The 24,662-nt window shown below is 35.6% G+C and overlaps 1 protein-coding gene across 1 annotated transcript in view; it reads right to left on the reverse strand.

The window, feature by feature from the left end:
- Nucleotides 1-228: 228 nt before the first annotated feature.
- The window catches only part of Eif3e (eukaryotic translation initiation factor 3, subunit E), a 32,697-nt gene continuing 8,263 nt past the window's right edge, over nucleotides 229-24,662 (reverse strand). The window contains exons 4-13 of the mRNA NM_008388.2: nucleotides 22,465-22,507; nucleotides 21,068-21,172; nucleotides 16,323-16,448; nucleotides 15,690-15,814; nucleotides 13,398-13,524; nucleotides 12,788-12,889; nucleotides 11,249-11,358; nucleotides 2,394-2,496; nucleotides 1,669-1,803; nucleotides 229-426 (exon numbers count right to left, since the gene is read on the reverse strand). Coding sequence (NP_032414.1) covers nucleotides 388-426; nucleotides 1,669-1,803; nucleotides 2,394-2,496; nucleotides 11,249-11,358; nucleotides 12,788-12,889; nucleotides 13,398-13,524; nucleotides 15,690-15,814; nucleotides 16,323-16,448; nucleotides 21,068-21,172; nucleotides 22,465-22,507 — 1,015 coding nt within the window. The 3' untranslated portion in view covers nucleotides 229-387. The remainder of the gene's footprint in view (nucleotides 427-1,668; nucleotides 1,804-2,393; nucleotides 2,497-11,248; nucleotides 11,359-12,787; nucleotides 12,890-13,397; nucleotides 13,525-15,689; nucleotides 15,815-16,322; nucleotides 16,449-21,067; nucleotides 21,173-22,464; nucleotides 22,508-24,662) is intronic.

Below are 24,662 nucleotides of genomic sequence, written 5' to 3' on the forward strand. Positions count from 1 at the left end.
GTTAATGATAGTTCTGTACCTTAACCACGAGTTGACACAAATCTACACCAATTTAAAAAGAAACATTTATATGTACCGTACTAATGTCAAAACCCTGGTTTGTTCTGTTTTATAGTATCAAGGAAATGGGGTTTATATATGGATCTTTCTGTACTACTTTAGCAACTTCCTGGGAATATATAATTGTTTTAAAATAAAGTTAATAAAATATACTTGCACAAAAGGAAATTCAAGCAAAATAAAAAATTAATCATAGCCAATTTTATTCAAATTCTCCAAAATTTGTAGCAAACATGTTAATTGCTTCTAAAAATGTATGTCATCCTTTATACACAATGGCTACTGTGTCTTTCACTTATTCCTTTTTCTTCTTTTCTTTATAATCCTTTAATAGAAGCCAGAGTCTTGGGTTGCCCAGTTGGGAGCCTAAAACACATGCAGAGAGAATCAAGATGAAATGAAATCTGAAAACACTAACAGAAAAGGAAGTGGTACAAGTATCTTTTGAAGAGTGATAAAGCATAACAATAACCAATAAACATGGGAAAGATAATCAACAAATGTATTCTGAATATATAGGAAAAACACAAACAAGAAAAAAAACTATCATATGAAATACTTTCAAGGCTAAGCTCTGCAGCAGGAAATATTAAAAAAACCGTCCACCCCATGGTCAGTCATTACAACACCCATTTACCTGGAAGAATCAAAACTCTTAAAACTTAAAGTAGTCAACCATAACCAGACTTATGTACCAATAAATATTCAGTTTACAAGATATCAATACAATAATTTCAAAACCAATTGATAATGATAAAAGCTTTATCCCAATTATTCTAACTTCATGGTATCATTACTTCCTGTGGCTGGTTAAAGCCACGCTGGTTCACATCCCTCTCCATCTTGGCCTTCCTGTCTCTCTCAGATGCTCTGTCTCTACAGCTCTTAGCCCTGTCTCCCTTTTCCCTGTCCAATCACAGGTCTCCTCCTCCCCTAATATTTCAGTACTGTCACACGGCTCTACAAGAGTTCATTGGAAAATACAATTGTAATTTAACCTATTTTTCAAACCTTAATTCAATGGAGTCATTAAATACTCCAGTTACTAATTACTTTCTACCCTCAGTTACATGCAGTCAGTGTCCAAGGAGAATTAAAGAAGACTTGGAATTTTGAAGTTATAAGGTCACTCAAGTTCTTTGAACATCAAAAATGAGGAACCTCTACTAAAAGAGAAGGGCATATTTTTAGACAGTTATGGACATCATATAAAAAAATTAAAATTGATGTATGATCAGCAGGAAAAGCAGTACTTTTTATAGAACTAATGCTTTAGATTTAGAAAGAGAACACACATTTCAAGCACATGTAAATTATCATCTAAAAGAATCAAAATGATGAGAGTCCTGAGGAAGTTCACAAAAGAATAAAAGAACTAAACCCAATTATAATTAGAAATGTAATTTTTTTTTGTTTTCTTGACTACTGAGTAAAATATATCTAAAACAAACTTAGTTTTAGTTTAGTAATTTTTTGAACACTGTTTTTAAGTTTAAACAGAAATATAAAATGAATGCTAAACAATACTGATTATGTTCCCAAAGTTCATGTAATAGTAGGTACATTATTGCTAAATCCCAGACAGAACAGAAACTGTTTGATTCTTACCTCTGATCTACTGTTCTGATTAAGTTTCTTTTCGATATTCATGGCCAACATTTGGCTTCTAAAAGAAAGGCTTTTGGTCTTTTCAATCACTTGCTGGTAGGGCGAGACTGCATTGTTGCCCATTACCACATGACCCTGAAATGAAAAAAGTTATTCTAGTAAAGTCAGTGCTTGGTGTGCCTCAGTAATCATGAGCACAACACAATACCACATAACCGTTGCACACTTATACACTGTATTGAGATGATAATATTTATTTACCAATATTCAAACAACTGTCATCAAATATTTTTTGGTGGGGGATACAGTATCTGGAGTGGGTTCTGACACAGAACAAACAACTTTTTAGCTACAGTCACATCCTGGTTTTACTTTTGCAGTTTGACACAGTATTTTGTTAATTTGTCCAGGATGTCCTTAAACATGCAATCCTCCTGCCTCAGAGCCTAAAGTAAAGTAGGGGAGATGACAGGCCTGCACCACTAGGCTCAGCCTAACAAAGACTCATAGACAAGTACTGTGTGTGCCCATAAACCCAGCGAAGAGGCAATCGGCCAGAATATTTCAGTACAGTGAGCTCCAAGGTAGCCAGCCCTCACCGTGAGATCATGTATCTATCAAAAAACAAGCTTCATAGAATAAAATTTCTAATTAAAATTTCTCCTGAATTATAAAAATAGTCAGCAACTATTATACAGCATGTACCATACCAATATAGTACTTACTAGTTTAGAATCAATCTTGGCATCCAACCTCGCATTTCTAATCAAATTCACAATCCATCTTTCAGCTTCTTCTGGAGTCATATTCAGTTTGTCTGCTAACATACTAATGAGAGATATAAAAGCTTAGTGTTTTGTACATAATGTGACTCATACTTTGTATAGACTTCAACTACTTCTGGATCAAGTATTCTTACATACAAGACTCTTAACAATATATACCATTCCTGTTTATGCCTGTCTTATATTACCTTCATAATACCAGCTGGACTGTAAAGATCCTTGACAAAAATTACTGTATTCTGCATTTATAAAACTTGTGGTTTTGAAAACATGATCTTGAGTGCTCCAAAGAAGAGTTTTATGACACTGACAAAATGCTTAAGGCTGCTATTTATGATTGTGATGGAGCTCTGGGGGTGGGGGGCCTGCTTGCAGTTATTATACATGTAACCAACAATGCCAATGAAAGGGATGGAGAGACAATACCAGCTGACACCATGGAAAATGCCCTTGGACAATGGATCTGCATCCTTTATTTTCCTAACTTACAACCAGGTTGTAAAGGGCTAGGACTCGAGCAGCTACTTGTCAATCAGCCAACTGACAAAGAGTACATATGCACACGATAATAAGAACACACTATACTTGAATGCATTAGTGTACATATATTATTATTAAATGCCCTTTATCTTTACCTGAATTATTATACACTGTTCATTCTTTAATATCATTGATTTGGTCTAGAGAATTTGAATATTTTCAATAAGACTGGAAGTCAGCAATGTTCACTATCAACTCCTCAACAAAACAGTTTCTTGGGATACTATAGACAGAAATTCAGGATCTAACAGTATGCCCATCTTTAAATGTATTTAAGTCACTAGCAGCTATACAAGCAGTTATGTAGCGATAAGGCTTTCACCCAAGTGTTACCAATTCAATTAATCAAAAATATCTTTTAGGAAAGAGCATACGCTCTACCATACCCCTTTTTCATTGTTGAAGAGAAAAATCTGTGCAAAATGTAAAAATTAAGACTATTAATAAAATAGTCTACAACAGGATTGAAAACAGGCCTTGCATAAGTTTGATAAGTACTCTACATTTGTGCTTGTGGTGGTTTGAATATCCTTGCCCAGGGAGTGGCACTATTAGGAGGTATGGTCTTGTGGAGGATGTGTCACTGTGGAGGTGTACTTCAAGACCCTCATGCTAGCTGCCTGGAAGCCAGTCTTCTCCTAGCTGCCTTCAGATGAAGATGTAGAACTCTTAGCTCCTCCTCCATCACTCCTGCCTGGATGCTGCCATTCTCCTGCCTTGATGATAATGAACTGAAGCTCTGAATATGCAAGCCAGCCTCAATTAAATATTGTCCTTATACTATGTCCTTGTCATAGTATCTGCTCACAGCAGTAAAACCCTAAGACAGTGCTATATTCTAAATCTGTTTGGTACTTTCTGAAACAATTAAATTGCCACTCCTTGGTCTTTAGGTCAGGGAGAGTCTGAATTTGCAATCTTCCAGCCCCCCCCCCCACCCCCGGAGTCATTGGGATTAGAGGCCTATACCAGAGACCTCCCCTTAAAAGGCATTGTTTTCAAAATGGGGAAAATCCTGCAAATAACCTTTCCGGTAACTTCACGGTTATTTCAACTCCTCTGCACTAAATAAATATCTGAAGAAGCTGTTACTTATGACGCAAGCTTTTAAAAAACATCTCAGCAGAACTGAAACAACTTGTTTAAAACCTTTTATCATTTTGCTTATTTACTTAATATTTGGAAGCAGAATTTTGCTGTTTAACTCTCGCTGGCCTCAAACTTGGAGTGAGCCTACTGCCTCTGTCTACCCCCATCCCAAGCACTGAGAATACAAGCATGTGTCACTATATCTGGTCATATTCTGCTGTTTAAAAGCAGAGAACCCAATTTTCAGACAATTATGTAGTTGGCACCATTAAATTTTTAACTTATAATGCAAACTGTTTATAAGCTATGTAAATAAACTAACAGTTTAAAACCAAAGGTTTCAAAAGGTTATTTGATATTTGAGTCTTCTGTGTTACTTCATTACTTCTAATGAAGTACTTCATTACTTCTAATGAATTACTTCATTACTTCAGTTACTTTTTAAACCACAGCTTCTCACCAAAAGTCTCATCATGAAAGTCACTTTTCATCAGCTGTCATACTAAATGTTCTTCAAACACTCTCATCTCTAGGGTCTTTGCACAGGCTGCCCCTATTCCTCACATACTGACCTGTCTCTTACATGGTGCTCAAATAGAAAAGGACCCTGATAAATCTTCCAATGATTATGTGTTTTTATAACTAACCGACTCTCTTAATCACTTTGCTTTGCTGACTACATGTCTCCAAAGGAGACTGTATGCAATAAGCCAAATAATATGTACCTTTTTCAGATGGCTTATTTCCTATGCATACAGAAAGAGTATCATGTATATCACAAAGGAAGAAACCAATACTTAATTGTCTGATCCCTTCCCATTCAAGCCAGGAACTGATTCAGGCTCCATAACTATTTTCCAGTTATTACCCAAATGATCTGTATCTTGAGCCTTTAATCTATTCTACACAGTTCTTTCACCCTAAAACCTTATGATCAGTTTATTTCCTAGCTCTTTTTCACATCTTTACAAAATATTTATCTTATAATGCAAAAAGCAAAAAAACATTCAAACTTAATTATCCAGTTATGGCTCCTCCATTTTAGCTACAACAGAAGTTTATAGCTTCCTATTATCCTCCATCATGAATACCATATTAACATCCATAGCAAATCAGCCCTCTTCCTTCACTATCACTCTTTCAATGAAACATGAACTGGCTTTGATGCTTATGGCAAAGATTAACTCTCAAGGATTTAGGGAATAGGTATCATATAATCCCCAACTACTACCACCATCTGTTCCTCATCCTCTTCTTCCTCCATCATTAGAAAATCCGAGAAACCCAACAGGGTTAACAATGCTAGCCTAGAGTTGACATGAGGAAACACCTAATTTCAGATTTTAAAAGAAAATGACACTTTATGCCTAATTTGTGCTTGTGGTGGTTTGAATATCCTTGGCCTAGGGAGTGGCACTATTAGGAGCTATGGTCTTGTTGGAGGTTAATTAATTCTAACTAGAATCAACATCCTGCTTCTCTTTAAATGCACATCCTAACATGACTACTACACACAGTGGCGTTGCATAAACATCTGTGGGCTGAGCTATAATAACCCCACTGTCTCCACTGTTTCTTGATCCTTTACTTAATAGAATGGAGTCAAAGTCAACTTGAAATCAGTTCTAATCGTGCACTAGCACATTATTTGATGGCACCTTGGGTTATCCAAGCTACCAATCACTTTAAGAACAAAACTAAAAAAATGTAAACACTGATTGGCAAAATGGCTCAGCATGTATGGGGCCTTGCTGCGGGACCTGACAACCAGAGTTCAATCCGTGAACCCACACAGTGGGAGGAAAGTTCTGATCCAGAAGGCTCCTTTCACCTCATATGCACACACGGTGAAACTCACGTGCTCTCTCGTTCACTCTTGAGGAGAATAATAAATGTAAAATTATTTTAAAAGAGTATCTATATTAATAAACCCATTCAAAATATTAAAAATTAAAAAAAAATCAATCAAACAAAATAAAAGTACTAATCAAAGCTTGAAAGAGAAAGGCGACTTAGGTCACCCTAGAAAATGCTGTAAAATGAATCAAAACACAGAATATCTGAAGATACAAAGATTCAGGCTAGTTCTAATCTAAACAGAAAGAAATTATAGATTCACATAGTATTAGAAATCTTAACTGCGTCTGGAATCATTTCAAAAGGACCTTAATATTTTCTCTGAAATTGCTTCATATATCTTTTAAGTTGACTAGTTTACCTGTTATACAGAAACAAAAATTAATAAGTACACTAAGCAAAGAATCATCAACATGAAGCAAAGACAAACGCTCAATTCAGTTGCTTTAAGTAAGAAGATTGTTCACGCTTCCAGCACAAACCGGATTTTTTGTTTTGTTTTGTTTCTTTGAATTGATCCATACGGGTGGCCCCACTTATAAGCCTTAGATATAAAGCTTGATCTAGTGACCTAAGTTGTGTTTTATTGATTCCACATTGATTATCTATCAAGTCATCAATACCAGGTCTTGATGACCGCCTCTCTCTCTCTCTCTCTCTCTCTCTCTCTCTCTCCTGTAAACCCCCAAGTCATTATTCTGTCCATCTTACTGCAGATTTTGATCCAGGATTTCACATGTGATATTAATAACTATCTCATAACTTGGTTTTCCAAATTTTAGTTGACAAGCATAATTTATTTCCAATGTTACTGAGTAAGTGTTACGATATGGAAATCTGTGGTCTGGTTTTCACTGAAGACTGCAGCCAATACATGGAAAGAGAAGGCCTGTGTATCTCTAAGAGTATGCTATGAGAACTAACTAAAGGAATCGGCTAAATAGAAGCTACTGTTAACTGTGAGAGCCGGCAGACACAGCAAGCTCAGAAACACTAAATGCTGAATGTAACAACTGAAACATATAACCTTATATTAAAACTAACACAGAAATGAGAGGATAATGGCCTCTGAAACTACTATCTATTAACTATATTTCTTTATTCCCAATAAATGTGATTTTAAATATAAATTCTTATGTGGTTATAATAACTTTAAGGAAAATGTTAAGGTCTAATTTTATTTAATAAACGAAGCAGACTGAGTTGTAATGCTAACAACGCAAAAATAGTTGGAAATAGACAAATTATCCCCCTGAGAAATTATTAGTGTACAATCCAACATGTTTATCTTATGCATTCAAAATACTGCTTCCATTCTTTGTTTTATCTCCTGTTGAAAACTAGTCCAAGAACAATTTTACAACAGCTTTTAAATGTCAGACACATATATCTCACAACATAGTAAGCTATATTAAATTAAACCCCCACCACACTATCTTTCCTGACAGATGTTGCATAATTTATGTTAGACAGTGTATTAAGAATGAATGTTTTGAATCGCAAGTATAAAGTTATTTAATAAACAATGAGCCTTATAAAGGTATTGTATTCAGCAACTGAAATACATCCATTTGAATGAAAAAGAAGCCAGAAATGCACACATCTTCCCAACCCACAAAAGAAAAAAAGGAAGAAATTAGAAAGAATATGAACATACACTAATTAGAAAGTCAAAACAGGCCAGCATGGACTAAGAAAAAGAAAAAGATAATGTGGCACTAACCATTTACAGAAAGTCTAGTGTCAGGTACAAAGAATTTAGGATTGACCAAAACTTTCATCTCAATTATTTCTCCGGGCTTTCCAATATACAATATATATTCATATAATTTTTCCTATGACTCCATATTTCTCCAAGTATCTACTAAAGTAGTTTAAATGAGAATGGGCACCACAATTGAATGTTAGGTTCCTAGACTGTTGACTCTTCTGGAAGGATTAGGAGGTGTGGCCTCGTGGGAGAATGTGTGTAACTAGGGGTGGGTGGGCTTTAAGGTTTCAAAGGGCATAGCACTGGGCCCAGTGCTCTCACTGCCTCATGCCTGAGGGTAAACTGGAAGCTCTTAGCTACTGCTTAAGCACTATGCCTTGCTGCCTAGTGCCACGCTCGCCATCAGGATGGCCATTCTCTGAAACTGTATGCTAGCAAGCCCCCCAGTTAAATGGTTTCTTAATTGTCTCCACCACGGTGCCTCATCACAGCATAAGAAAAGTAACACTAAGACATTAGTGAAAACTTTTAAACCTGAATGTATTTGTGCACTTAGTATCTGCTTCTTCTTCCACACTTCAGTTCCTGTGAGGATATTCAGTACTTGATCCTGACTGGCTAACACTGGCAATGCTTCTTTGAAAAGCTATATTGTTGGTTCTGTTTTGATTCAAAAGGTTTGGGTGAAGCCAGAAAAACCAATTCTATTTAAGTTGCTATATATATAAAACTTCTCATGATGACTTGAATATACAGCAAAGTTTGAAAACTAGATCACAGAATAAGTGCTTTTTCTCCCTGTGTACTGTTAAAGATAAAGGTTAGTTCTGTTGTTCATTTAAATGGATTATAAATCATTGGAGTCTGAATTAGAGATCTGCTGCATTTGTAAAATCTTACTATAAATATCTCATATTACTTTCAGTTGCTATTATTCAAATTCAGTAAAACAGCTTTCCAACACATGAAAAAGCTTTCTATATTCAACATACTAAAGATAGAATGTTACTGGTCTATAACTTCATTACTCTAAAGAGATATAACTTACATGGATAAAAAATTAAGTGATGGGGTATGATTTTTTCCATTCTGGCTGTGCTTTGGAATAATCAGCCCTCAAGCACGGCACAGCAGCTCTGTTACACATCACAACTATGTGTGTCCAGATCACAACTGTGTGTGTCAAAAACAAAACAAAACAAAACCAAAAAACCCTAGAGATTTTGTGATACAGTTACCAGCTGACAAAGATTTCATGTTTACTCTTCAGCTCAACCGATATATTTTAACTCATCAATTTATACAAGCATTATATCTAAAAATGTAAACTGTTCCCAACAAAACACTTCCTAGTGCGGAACACTACAATGTATGAGAGGACTATCAGCCTAAGTCTGGTAATCCATGATTACATCAAACCTTTAAGTTTCCAGCTAAGTAACAGGAGAGTACACAGAGTCATATTTCTACAAGTCTCGAGTGTCATCAAAAATGTATATGAACAGCCTGAAAAAGGCCCAATTTGCATGCATACAAAATTTCATCTATAAGTAAGACTGCATGTGATATTCTCCAAACTGTTCACATGCAGGCCAGCACACACATGCACACTCAACATTTGAAAGCTGTGGTTCTAGACCCTGAAATGCATGTATTGTTACTAGTGACCCAGGTAAAACAATGAAGATACAAAGCATGTCCATCAGAACCACAGAAAGCTCTACGTTTTCCTAGGCTTATTCAACTGACAAGACTTAAAATTTTCTATAGATGCACAGTATTGGATTAGAAGTTTTTTCTAAGAGTCCTTGAAGCTCAAAACTTACATCTGAAAACACAGCTCCACAACAACCTCAATGTGCTTGATCTCATTTACTATTTTGAAAAGGAAAATTATCTATGTAGTCCTTAAAAGAAAAAAAGTGTTTTTAATTTTTCTAAGGCAGGCAAAGAAAAGTCTGATCAACTTTAAGTAAGTACAATTCAAGAACTAAGTAGGAGAACCCAGGGCTTTGGAACCCCTCTAGAAATTTAGTTTAAGACGCTTTAGAGACAGCCTAGCAAAAAACGGAAGAGATCCAAGAAAAAGGAAACATATATACAGTAAACAGGAAAGAGCTTTGTACATAGGTCAGTGGTTAGGTGCTTGCCCACCGCTAATTATGAGAAGGCCTGGTCTGGATCCTGGATAGTAACAAAAAGCAAGCCAACCAAACATAGATATAACATCAACATTCACTGAGGTATTCCTAGTCTATTACCTTTACCAACTACACATTTTACAAGAGTAGACATGATAAATACTTAGTCCATTTTACTGACAAACACAGTAAACTCAAAACTTAAGAAACATAATAATGAACTCAAGTACCCATTAATAAAGATAAAGAGCTGGAATTAGCACCAACTCCTAACCCAGGTACCTTAGAAGTAAAATGAAAAGAAGCCATGTGACCTGACCTGTTCAGAATACATTTATTTACTTACAAAGATTAGCACTTACAAAGATTAAATTTGCTTTCAAAAACAAGGAGAACTAAAAAAGTTCTGGTCAACCCCAAACACACAGGCGACCATAGCCTACGAGGAAATGGAGAAAACCAAATACTCAACACTCCTTTCTCACAGAAAAGCCTCAAACACAAATTTTAAAAACAAAGAACAATCAAGACCAGGTACTGCCATCTAATGTGCGATCTGCCTGTCCTTTTTAATCACACAATCAATTGCACAAGAAAGAATAAGAAGAGAATCAATTTTAAAAAGAATGCCTGCAAACTACAACAAAGTCCTAATTCCCATAAGAAAAGCCCACTGATCACACTCCACTTCCAACTCTGGACAACCACTTCAAGAACAATTCACTAAAATTAGGCAAGTATGGATGGATCTCCTACCAAAACCAAATGGCTTAAGAAACAGAATTTGGTCTGCATACAATTCCTCAGAGGCAAAGATTAAAAGTACCAAGTTTTTATGTTTTATATTTGACTTCATCTGAGGCCAAAAGACACTAATAATTTTTGAAAGTTTAATACATGAAATTAGTTTCTAATAGCTCACGTACATTTCACAATTTTTCTAATTATTTTCTCACACAACAGAGAAACTTTCAACTAAAATTCACCACAAGCTTTCCATGTTTCAACATTTTAGGATGTCACAGAAGCTTACTATATAAGAATTTAAATATGTAATTTAATAAACAAACTTAATTAACAAAATTATTACCAAATGTAGTGGTCTTTCAACAACATTTCCAATTGCTAAGGGCTAAGTCATTTGACCCTGTTGAAAACCATTTTACCTATCCGTTCATAATGAAACAACACTGTTTATTCTTAAAAAAGGTAACTGAAAATAAGCTGAAAAAGGCTTCAACTTGTCATTTCCAGAAAACTATATTCTGCCAAATAAGGACTAAACATTTCTAAAAATTCAAACATGTTAAAAATTTCATAAATTATTAGCAAATTATTTTCTTTCAAAAGAGAAATAAATAGAATTAACTGAAATTTCATTACATGTAACATTATAATAAATGGCAATCTGTAGAGACTAAAGGTAGAAAATATACATGCAATCTGTGTGCTCTTACTTAATGCTGATACACTGGTGGATACGACAAAACGTCTCAAATATGAAGAGACGGGCATTCTCAATGAAGTCCTCCAGACACGCTACCAGGAAGAAGTCATTCACGAGCACCTAGATACACAGCATATATTCAAAAATCAATCAAATGACAACTGTTCTTAAACACTTGACTCACTTTGTCTACTTCATTGCTTTACTCACTATCTTAAAAAAATCCTACAACATAGTACTCTTTAGAATGTTGCTCACGTCCAAATCCGAAATAATTAAAACAAATAAAGAATAACAGGAAAAAAATAAAAACTCCAGGAATTACCAATGTCTCCTTGTTTTATTGATGATTGAGGTTAACAGAGTAACTTCCATGATACATTTTTTTTGGTACAACATGCTCTAGCTAACTTAAAAATAAAGAATGAACTAAGGGAATGAACTTTCTATAACAAGACAGGGTTAGGAAACATTGCAATGAACAGCTCCTATGTCAAAGACAGTAATAATTAAGAGATTATTTTAAAAGGAATGTATATGTAATGTGTAATGTTCATATGGTTATAATGACACAAACTATCAAGGAAGATTTTAGTTTCCTATTTTGACTAATTAAAAAACAATTTACATTTTTTTCTTTTAGAGAAACAAGCTCTTAGCTAAACTGGGAATTCTGTTCCTGTAACTTGATTTTAAAAGACAAAACTATCTGAGGATGGGATTGCACTTTCAGTCTCTCCACTCAGAAACCTAAGGTATAGTGATCGTGAGCCTAGGATCACCTTAAGATAAACAGCAAACTGTGTACACACCCTCGCCTAACCCCTAATATGTTGGGAATATGAGCAAATAAATAAACAAATAGTTGTGGCATGGCTGGAGATGGCTCAGTGGATAAAGCACACAGCATGCAAGCCTAACACAGAATTAAACCTCTGGAAGCCATGTAACAGGAAAACAACAACAAAGATTCCGCACAGTTGTCCTGACTTCCACATGTGTGCCTACATCCACTAAAAAACAGGAAACTTCTTTAAAAATTAAACAAAACCAAAAACCAGCATCAGAGCGTGATGGTACAGGCCTCTCACACCAGCCCTTGGGAGACAGAGCAGGCGCATGTATCTCCATAAATCCACTGACTGCTTGGTTTACATATCGAATTCCAGACTTGCTCTGAAAGAACTTTATTTTTAACTAAATAGGAAAATTTAGGTATAAAAACATAACTGTAATAAATTGCTTAGTTTATATGAAATGTTAAATTTAATCTTTTCTACAAGTAATTCCATCTATAAATAAGGGGACCACATTTGTGGTATGCATGTACATATGAACCAGATTAGAGAAACAGAATTAAGGAGAATCAGATGAATTCAGATAGCTGATGTTTTAATTTCTGTAACCTAAAGGAGACAATACCAACTAGGTGTCTTCATTCTGTCAATAATATACCATTTAGTTTATTTTTTCTTATTCAATTACTTCAATACTTTACTACATCTTGAAATTTAAGAATATAAATTGCTTAGTAAAAATTCATACTTACTGATTCACATTCTCTCAGCTTTTTCTGAGCCCCGTCAAAATCAAAGTTAACATATAGGCATTCAACAAATTCTGTAATTGGGTCTTTATATGTGTAAGACTCCTAAAAAAGTAATCCAAATGTCCAGTTAGATCTTGTTAAGCACTGTTTAACATAATGCCAACTCACAGCTAATCCAATATCATCTTCTCAAAGCACCCAATCGAACCCTTACCTCAGATAACACATTAAGTTTGTCACATGTCCAAATTATAAATGCATTCTTAGATTACATCTGATTTCTTGGGCTTTTTCGGTGTTTTGTTTTATTTACAAGTGAGAAGCTCCATAAGCCAAACTTCAGGGGCTTTTGCCACATTAAGATAATGGTCACCATCTGGAACAGGCAGCAACTCCACAACCCATCAACAAGCAGCTCCACCAAGCACTAATCACTCATACCATATTGGTCATAAGGACACCTATGATTTTGCAAAAGTAAGCTCAGGGCTTGCTAATTTCTCTCTAGTTTCATGTAGACTTCCCTCTCACCTTACTTATTTTCCCCTAAGACCTACCCCAGCATTTAGAGATCACACCTACTGTCTGACTGCTTTAAGTTTATTTTTACCTGTTGAATCACTTTCACCAGATCTTTCAGCACCTGCCGGCGTTTCCGCACATCTTTGTTGGTTATGACGGCAGTAGTCAAATAGCGTAGAATATGTGGACACATTGTCTGAATTGCATTAAGATACCTAAGGTAAAAATACAACAGTTACTTAATATTCACTAAATTCCCACAATTTTTCATGTATATAGTTCAGTGTGAACTAAAGAAAACATCTAACATCGTTTAGCCTAAGAGTGTAAGCATTTAAGAATTACATTTAAGTAGTACGAGAGAATAACAACCTGTAAAATCAGCAGAATCCGATGACAAGAAACTCAACAACAGTACCATCACTATTGCCAATTAGGAGTGAGCTAGAAAACTCACGTCAGGAGCCTAGGAAGTCACTTATCATTGCTCCATAGATGTTGGAAGGTCTTTATAATCAGTTTCTTAAACTCAGTTTTCTTGCATAGATTCTTTTAACTAAATATTGTCATCAATTGACAAGCATATGGGAGCACTTTATTGCTTACACAATTCAGTTAAATGGTCTTTAGATTGCATGTGACGACATTACAGCATCACTTTCAATGGAACTGGGTTGAATGAATTTAGAGGCATGGGACTTTCCTTTGTGCGTGCAGTGAGGACTGCAACATCCTAGAACTGCAATGTGACTTAAAAGTATCTGTCACAAATTCCTGCAGCTAGGAACGTCTGCTTCTTGTTTTAACTTTTGACAGAACGGAAAATGTACAAAGCTGCAAGTTCTGATTCATACCATGCTGTCATCTAAATGACTTTACTGAAACATAAATTTTACATGAAAGCACTGTTTCACTTTGAAATTTCAGACTGAATATTAGACTGCACAAGTGAAATTTAATATCATGCAGCATGTGACGACAGTAGTAGCCTAAGGACAGCCATAACTTAGAAGACATCTACCTTCTCCTAAGCAAGTCACCAGAGCCCTGACCTGAGCTATCAAAGCATCCTAGCATCCAACAAGTTCACTGGTTGTGTATCTTTTCTGTTGAACTAAAAACACAACCGAATCCCGGCTGATGGATGACTTCTCCTTGTTAATAAAACAACTAAAGGGAAACTCTGTTGAAATATCACTTCCATTAGTCTTTGTGAGCAAACTCTGATGTGATGTAATGTTTTAAATTTCTTAACTTTCTTCTAGTTGTTCTCCAACCAGTTGAGAATATTTAGTGGTTGTAGTCTGGTGATGAAGATATACCTACTAGCATAGCCATACTACAAATTCAATGTTACACATTTTAAATCAATTCATTTCTATTGTGCCTTATAGTCACAATCTATCTCTTTATTTGTTGTAACATGAATATGTACACATGTGATACACACACACATACACACACATATATACAAACACATATCCTAATATCTGAAAGATTTGAAATTAAAGATTTGCTGAGTGTGGTGATATATCCATGATTTGAAGAAAGATGATCAAATTTTAGGTAAGACTGAGGTACATAAAAAAACTTCAGTAACATAGGGAGAACTTTTAAAAAATAAATAAAAAATAAAATTAATTCTGGCCAACAGAATGGTGTCATTCACAAAATTCACTGAGCAGTGTGCCCATTTCTTATCAACCCAAGACAAACCAAAAGCTGAAGACAGCAAGTCAATACAAAAAAGATTTTCCCATAATATAATCACCCACCTCTCCTTTTTTCCTTTCCAATAATTTAGCATAGGCCTTTATTCCTTTATTCCTTACACTTGAATTTACAATCATCCCTCTGTATTGACAGATGACTGGTTCCAAATGTCAAAATCTATGGCTATCAAAGTCCTTTATAAAAAGTAAGATATTGTTTGCATACACTCCTGTATAACTTAATCTCTAATTACTTGTAATATGTAATATATAGATTTGTTTGCAGTTACTACTGTATTATTTATAGAATGATTACAAGAATAAAATATCTTTACATATTCAGTAATGATGGAATTTTTCTCTCACAAATGTGTAACCCATAGAAATGAAGACTGGCTTTGTACTAGATAACGGAGAACCCTGAGAATTCAATACAAACTGACTTAATCCTCTACGGTAAGCCCTGAGTCTACATGATATCTATATTGTTAGTTCAGAGACCATTCTTAAGAACAATTCGGAAGGACCTACAGTAACAGCTACACATAAAGCTTTCCAATTAACAAACACAAGCACATGTGCGCGCACACGCGCACACACGCGCACACACACACGTACCACATAAAAATCATATATCAAAAGTAAAATTAAACAATGATGTAACTTACTGTGGTTGGTAAAGGAAGAGATCAATAATGTTATCACGGCCCTTTGGATGGTTGAAAAAAACAAATAGAGACCAATGAATGAGCCATGTTCGCTGCTGAAGAGACTGGAGTGGAGAACTCACAGACTGGAGGATTAAGAAAATTACACAGAGGAAATATTAGTATATGAAAAACAGACATGCAAACAAACACCAATTTCAGAAGTGTAACTAACTACAAGGCTCTACTCTAAGGCGATACTAACCATATTTTATGATAAAGGCTTGAACCCATCCAAAGATGTTTTAAAAGCAAGGACAGAAGCAAACAGTCCTTAATTAGTGGGTGGGAGGGTGACACTAACTGGGTAAAACCCGTCTTCTGCAATAACTTTCTGCAGTAGGAGGCACTGACAGGGCAGTATCATTTTCAGTGCCACGGTAGCTACAAGAGTCAAACCAAGTGTGAGCACCTCAAGGTTAGGGAAGTTATCCTCCAAGTGAGTGTTCAGTCAGGGCAGAACCACAAACATAAAAAAAAATTCAAAATATGATTTTTATTTTCCCCCTCTTATATTGTGCAGTGTTGTTCCATATCAGAAAATATAACAAGTGCAAAGAAATTTCAGAGACTCAATCTAAACATGTAACTTACATTATTGTCTATGGTTTCTTTTAATCGAGTAAGGTCTTCCATGGCTGCATCCCAATTCTGCATTAAGATTTCAGAGGCCAGTTTTCCCCAGAGCGAACTTAAAGCATTTCTATCTGTTGCTGGGACCTATATGAATAATTAGTAATAGCCTCAATATTATACAATAAGAACAAAGGTACATTTTATGCCATCCATCTAGCCTACCTAAAGACATATCCAAGTTATATCTCTACTACAAACTCATTATTTTCAGGCCTTATTGAAACACAATAGTAAATTACTCAAAATAACGTATTTAAAAATACTTAGGCTTTTAATATCAGGTCTTTACTATAAAGTAAAGGCGATTTTAAAGCTAGCAAACAGCAGCATCACTTTAGCATAATCTATTTCAGATAATACATATGCAATCAAATTCCGTATACCCGTGACTACTTTACGCATCACTTTAGAGTCAAAGGAAGCTAATGTTAATGAACTGAAGGAGTAAGAAACCAAAGCTCCTAAATCTCATTCGCAACAAAATGAGATAAAACAGACACTAAAAGTACTTAGGATACCCAAGATATTAGGTACAATTTGCTAAACGCATGAAACTCAAGAAGAACGAAGACCAAAGTGTGGACACTTTGCCCCTTCTTAGAATTGGGAACAAAACACCCATGGAAGGAGTTACAGAGGGTATGGGGGACTTTTGGGATAGCATTGGAAATGTAAATGAGGAAAATACCTAAAAAAAAAAAAAAGTACTTCAAAGAGGGCCCAGGAGCACATTGCTATCTCAGCACTAGGAAAGCTGAGATGAGATCACAAGCTTGAGGACAGCCTGGACCACTTAACAGACCTGACTCAAGAAAAGAAATAATACAAAAATATGACAGGAAAGAAAATGTATAATACAGGCCTACTGGTTTATAAAAGAAGTTACTGACAAATTCCATTCAAAGTTGTAAGTAACTACCAAACTAATGACAAAAACTGCTAAAGAACATTCCCTTACAGCACACCAATGGGAACACATAAAATGAATCTGAAAAAAACCATGTGTCAAAGCAGCAAAAGCAAGGGAGGGTATCTGAGAAGAAAATATTCCTGACTCCAAAATGAAATTCTGAATTCACTTTCACCAAAGCATTTATACAACAGAATGTATCTGTAATGTGTATTATATATTAAAATCTAACTGTACAGTATGATTAGAAAGCCAGCCAAGTGTTCGCCTCTGCCACTGCTACCACAGGCGGCAAAGCCACCTGTGTTTGCCTCCGCATGGCTTCAACATGACAAAAAGTATATTACCCAACACGTGCTAAGATCTCAGTAAATGTGAGGTTACTGAAGTGATACAGCACTTTGACATAATTATTATTATCATTTGCAGTAATTTTCACAAATGTTTTGGAAAGCATTTAGCAAGCTCTCAGAGCAGTCAAATAATAGAAATAATATCTATAAATTAAATTTTGAAAAATGAGCAAGAAGCTACTTGTTCCAATTTTTATCATGAAGTATACCTACAATATGATCCACACTTAAATATGCACAACTACCTACATCCACAGTGCTGGGAGTGGGGATTACGTGTTAGAGTAATACCAGGTACTGCTAAAGACTGTCTCAAAGGAATAATGCACAGAGTGGTCGAGGGAATCCATCATTACTTTGCATATACATGCACCAATCCTAAGTGCAAACACCTACCCCACCTGACACACAAACTTCATTAAGTCTAATATGCTATCAAATTTAATACACTTACTTTGTCTACCTAGAACTAAAAAACAACTGACTCAATATATATTTCAATTAGAGACAGTGAAGTATAAGCCATGCTTGGGACTCAATATAAACGAGATACCCTTTAAACTGACAGCCAATAGGCATATCAGAGCCAAAACTGTGGCCAAGATGCTAAAGTCACCATTACCCAAGGTGTCTGTGCATGATGGAAAGTGCTGTTAAAGGTTCTAATATGCCATTGACAGTCAATACATCTTCAATTCTAACTGGGAGAAAAAAAAACTTTAAAAAAATATAGTAAGAAATGGTAATTTTAAAATCACTTTTACTTCAATAGTTCCTTAATGGTCACATTTTAGAGATAAACCAAGGGTTCTATAGTGAGGACAGATCTTTAATAAAAATTCAGTACAACTTTTAAAACAAAAGCTATTCAAACGTTTCTACCAATTCTCCTTATTTCATTTTAATTAACATACTTTTGGAGCAAAGTGCAAAGAAGTCTCACATCCAAACGGACATTCCTCAACATATTCGAAAAGCCACCAAGTCTTTAAAAAATAAATCTAGGGTCACACAGCTTTAATTTATAAACACTGACCTACAATAGGTCATTTGGAGAGTCAAATTCTAATCTCAGCCCATAGTTACAATGGCTCTTTCATAGCTTATGTTTCCTTAACCATAGATTTAAAAGAGAAACCAACCGCCAGAAAAAAAAAAATCTAGAAATGGAAAAAACACAAATAACTAAACTAAAACATGTCATTTTCATCAAAATCAAAACCAAGATTTTCATTTTTGCTACTAAACTTTTAAACACCTGAGATTTTTAATGGCTGTATCTAAATCAAGAAAATATAATTAACATCTAGTCTTCTTTTCTTTGCACTAAGTAACAATATGCCAAAAGAAAACAGCTTCTACATAGCTCAAATCTTTTATGGTATAAAATGAGACAATTTTTTAATGAATACTACATAAATTTTAAGAAATTTTATTATTTGAATTCCAATATAGGATATCTTAGGAATAGTGAAACAGCATAGAATTGAATGTTTTTAAAGACAGAGTAATACATGTCGTAACTTTTCAAAGTAAATATTAAAACTTCCAATTATAAGATACATTTATTGTAGAAATTTTTAGACTAATTATAAAGCCATACTACATAACTATGATACTCATAAAACTAGAATATGCAATACGTGGTCAGATAAAAGCTTTTTGTAAAGCTTAGGAAGGTTTGTAACCCCCTAAAGGTTCACGTGCACTACCCTGGCTGAACTCCATGTCATTACAGTTGGCTCTTCATAGCAACCTGCTTTCAAGCGTGGATATACTAGAAGAGTTTCAATATCTGGATTTCCAGCAGTTACCTTAAGTTTCCATGTCTTAGGAAAATGGCACGTTCACTCACTGACCAGCAACAATAAATTTACTGTGCTGGGACTCTAACATGACACTAAATCTTCATTCTCAAAATTCACTCCCAGCAGTAACAAATGATATGAATAACCGGCTCTTTTCATGTACCTGTAATCATACCAGGCTTCTGGCTTTACAATCCTAGCTTAAGCTGTTTATATTCTCAAAGTAATCAACTTTTGCTCTCCTAAATCTCTGGTAACATCCAAGGTAAAAGCGATGGAATTTTCTGATAAGTCACTCCAAGTTTAACATCAATGATTACCTTCAGTACACTGGCAAGCAAATCACAGCTTATCCATAAGTGAAAAACTCATTGCAAATGAGGGGAAAAGAAAAATAATGTTTTAAATCTAGCTTAGGAATAAAGAGAAAACATCTGTTTCCTTGAAGGAAGGATGGTGGGTAGTATTAAAAAGTTCCCTGTGCAATTTTAGTGTAGGAGATGAGTAACATCGATCCGCCCTTTGAACTACCCCAAACAGGTAAGCTGGATTTCACTGAAGGCACCAAAAACAACATGGTCCAAGTGGTTTTCTTTGTGACATAGAAAACTAAAGGAAAAAAAGCAACAGAAAATAAAGAAATGTAAGATTGGAAGACAGAAAGTCCCTGTCTTAACCAGACTTTAACTTCTAGGATAAAGTAGACAAACCACTGGCTTTGCGAACTTGTTCATCAATCCAGTGAGTAATAAATTATAACTTCTCAGATAAAAGGCTAGGTAAGAGCCTTTTGATTACTTTAGAAAGTACCTACTACTGTAATTACCTAGAAAGAAGACAGAACAAGAAAAGTTGTTAAGTTGAAGGCCTGAGTTTCAATCAGACTTCATACACCTTTCTCTCCACTCCGTAAAAGTACCAAATCCAGACAGTGACCCAAAAGCCTGCACTGCCAGTTAGTAACACGGCTGGAGTGTCTCCACACCTCACTTCTCCTCACTTTCTATTAATGGGAATGTGGGTAAATATAAATTAGGTCAGTATTAAAATATAGCATCTTAAAACAGGATTCCAGTTGTTCAGAACTAGGAACATGCACTAAACTATAGTCACTCATTCTGCTTACGGCACCACAAAAATCCATTATAAGACAGAATTCTGCTAATACTACAATTCATATAATTATAAATTAATAGCTTCCTATTTTTGGATTTCAAGGTCAAATTAAAGTCTTTCTAAATTTGTTTTTAAGTTGTATTTAAAAACACTTTTGTGCATGGATGCAGGCTGCCGTAGCCTAAGTGCGGAACTCAGAGGACAACTTTGTAGAGTTGGTTCTCTGCACCCTGAAGTGGTTTCTGAGGATCAAACTGGTTGCCAGGTTTGTGCTGTATGAGTATGTGACTCTGTTCCACTTCACAGCCCTCTCAATACATTTTGAGGCCCTTAACAAGGTATCCTATTTGGCTTTTGTTGCAAAGCCACTGCCCCTAGTTTTTTTTAACCTAAATTACTTTTCTCCTTTGCAAATGACTGTTGTAAAATTTAATAGACAGACTCAAATCAAAGTTCTGGAAGTAGAAGGTAAGAGGAAAAGGAAACCAAATAAATAAACAACAAACAGGTACTTACCAAAACTCTAAAGAAGTAAAGATACTCTGCAGCTCCAGAGTAATTTCCACACTCATACTGGAATTTTGCGTATCTGTAGAGTGTATCTAAGTACTCTTGCCTAAACTGGAGGGAAAAAAAACCTTCTACAGTTAAGTTATATAATTCTGTTCATTTAACTCTTCTAGATGAGTGAACAAGTCAATTCTTTTAAAGTCTCCCAACAATTATCACCAATAATACCATAACACTTGATTGTATATATGTATGACTGTGTATGTGCACATACACACACGTGGAACTGTCAATTTAATGCTTAGTTTTGATCTCAAGAGTTCTGAAGTGTGCTGATAGCAATTTGACTACCAAACAAGCTTGGACTGTAACTGAAGTCTGCTCTAAGTCTACTAAGTTGACTAATCTAGTCAACTACCACGCACACATACACCTCCAAGGTTTTTTGTGGTCTTACACAAAGAACACATACAATAAACCTCTCTTTTATGAAAATTAGCCTCAAAATTATATCAACTTTGAGAATTAATATGTAAATAAAATCAAACTGAAGAAATCTAAAAAAAACTTAAGACTTCAAACAACAAACTACTAAATATTATGTAGCAAACCACAGAGTATTATGTGCTGGTCAGCAAGCCATCTACATAATTATTAAGTGGGTGCTAAGACTTAAAAGTTAAGTTTGATTATATACAATGTGAAATTCTCTATGCTAACAAAAGAGAAATCAAAGATGTGTACAAAAAAATAAGTAACATTTACTTATAAATTTGTAAATTAATGAAAGCTATGAAAATGTCAAGGGCTACTGCATTCCCTAAGGTAGCCAAAATGTTCTCTACTGTAAAAAGAAAAAATTTAACTCAATTCTAGTTCGCCTTCACTTATTTAAGTAGACCCACATGGAAAAAAATCGTGAGTTAGAAACATGCATATAACCCTAAAGCCAGAAAGCGGGCAGCAGGAGCACCACAAATTTGGAGACAGTTTGCCCTACAAAGCAATATCCTGTTCTCAAAAATCTCAGAGTCCTGGAGGCTCAGGAAGAGGGAGGAAAAAAAAAAAAGAGAGAGGGAACCCCCCTCCCCCACCTTCTCTAGGTTTTGGTCTTCTGTTGCCGCTAACATGAGCTACTGTTATATGATTCACAAACTGACAAGCACTGTGGGGATTTACTATCAAAAGAGGATTATGAGATATCACGGCTGAGGTTTAAAAAAAAAAAAACAAAAAAACTACATTTAAAACCATACCAGTTGTATTTAGTTAAGTTAATCTAAGAATTATATTCTTATGCCAAACTATTTATGCACAGCATTAGTCTCTAATGAACTTTTCAGAACATAACCATTTTTTAATGTTTAAAAACAACAACAACAACAACAACAAAAACAACTTACCCCATGTTTGTCTGCCAGGTAGTCAAATAACATCCTGCCATCCCTTAATATTGGAAAAGTGAGTGTTATTATGCTTTATTCACTGAAGAACACAAAATGTGCAGCTCTATCTTCTAAGTTATCATCCTAAGTCACTTTAAATCTCTTAATACTTAAGCAGAAATATAACTTGTAGAATAAAACAAATAGCACATGTCAAATTTTGATATAAGGTTACTACAAACTTGAATTTTCTTTCACATTTCCTAAGCTCTGACTTAAGACCAAATTTAGAAGATGCCCGTCACAAAGTTTACAAAGTGCACGCAATTACTAACCCTATCAAGCTACCAAATAGCCCAACTTAACTTTCCTAAGTTAGTTTTGCATTAACTCAAGATCCTAATGAACTCGTAAGAGACAAGTACAGCAGGAACACTGAGGGGAAGGCAAGATGCTGATTTTCACGTTCTCAAAAGGGAAAGGGCCTTCTTAGGCTTCTTCATGTGGGAATATGCAGTGCCCTGAGGCATGCTTTGGAAGCATAACTTCACTGACAACCTAACTCGGAGGGGCCCCCAAACATTAAATTACTGAATACGAAATGTGCACAAAGTTCCAACTTCCACTGTCTTCCGGCTGTTTCTAGAATGTCTATGAAATACAAATACTACCAAATAGTTCAAATACTCTAAAATGTAAGGAGATTGGTAGATTATGACTTTGCAACACTTAACCCCCTCATTTGTTTTCAACCTAGTTTCTGCCTTAGTTTTTTCAGTGTTGTGACTCAACATTCTCAAACAAAGCAGCTTGTGGAGGAAAGCGTTCCCTGGACTTACACTTCCCAGTCACAGTCCATCACCGAGGGGAGTCAGGGCACGAATTCAAGGCAAGAACCTGGAGGCCCAAGCTGATGCAAAGGCCACTGAAAAATGTCACTTACTGGCTTGCTCCCCAATGCCTTACTCAGTTTGCTTTCTTATACAACTCAGGACAACCTGCCCAGGGCTGACACTGCCCCCCTACTCCTACCACCACTTGGGCTGGGCCCCACAGAAATCACTAATCAAGAAAATGCCTTACAAACTTGCCTACAGGCCAATCTGATGGAAGCAATTCCTGAGGTTCCCCTTTTCCAGACTGGTCTGGTTTGTGTCAAGCTGACAAACAATCAGCGCAGCACCTGTTACCTTAAGAAAGGCACTGCTCTACTCTATGGTAAACACGCCATACGTGCCTTCTACTCTTACCCTAATTTCATCATCTCCAATCTTTTATGATTTATTTCTATTATTTTTAATTATGTGTCTGTGTGCCTGTGTGAGTACTATACACATTGTTGCAGGTATGTACAGAGGCCAGAGGCATAGGGCCCTACAGCTGGACTTAAGGGCAGTTGCGAGTCACCTGAATTGGGTTGGAAATCAAACTCTAGCCCTCTGCAGCAGCCAAGGCATCTCTTCAGACCCCGCTTCCAATCTTTTAGTGCCTTACCATGTCCTAAAATGTCTGTTCTAGTCTAACATCTGGATTATTTCAACTTTCACTTTCTAGATACTGATACGAGGGCAGAAGAGCTATAACTAAGCTTTTTAACACTATAAGTAAACAAATAGTCTAGTGGAGATATATGTATATTCAAACAGAAAGATGGCTTTCTCCTTAGAACACAACTTTTTATCTGTGTATCTGTATGTATTTCTGCACATGCATATAGTATAATATGGCACATATCTTATAGTTTTATTGCTGAAGAGACACCATAACCATACAGTGCTTATAAATATTTAATTGGGGCTGGCTTAGTTTCAAAAATTTAGTTCATTATCATCATGGTAGGAAACATATCAGACACAGTGCTAGCGAAGGAGCTGAGAGTTCTACATTTTGATCCACAGGCAAAAGTGAATGCCACAGGAGGCCTAGCTTGAGCATACAAGACCTCACAGCCAGTCTCCAGTGACACATTTCCTTCAACAAGGCCACACCTCCTAATAGTGCCACCCTCTGAGCCAAGCATTCAAACACAAGAGTTTATGGGGGCCATTTCTATTCAAAATACCATAGCATGTAGGTACAGGTCTGCAGCTTTTCTAGGGATGTCAGGTAATGCTTTCCCAAGTCACAATGTCTTACAATTTTGACTTGAACACATTCTAGAAACTTACAGCATGGCACAGTAACTACCAATTCTGAAGTGAATGCACCTGTAGGTT

This window comes from Mus musculus, chromosome 15 (assembly GCF_000001635.26).
Source record: "Mus musculus strain C57BL/6J chromosome 15, GRCm38.p6 C57BL/6J".
NCBI classification, from domain to species: domain Eukaryota; kingdom Metazoa; phylum Chordata; class Mammalia; order Rodentia; family Muridae; genus Mus; species Mus musculus.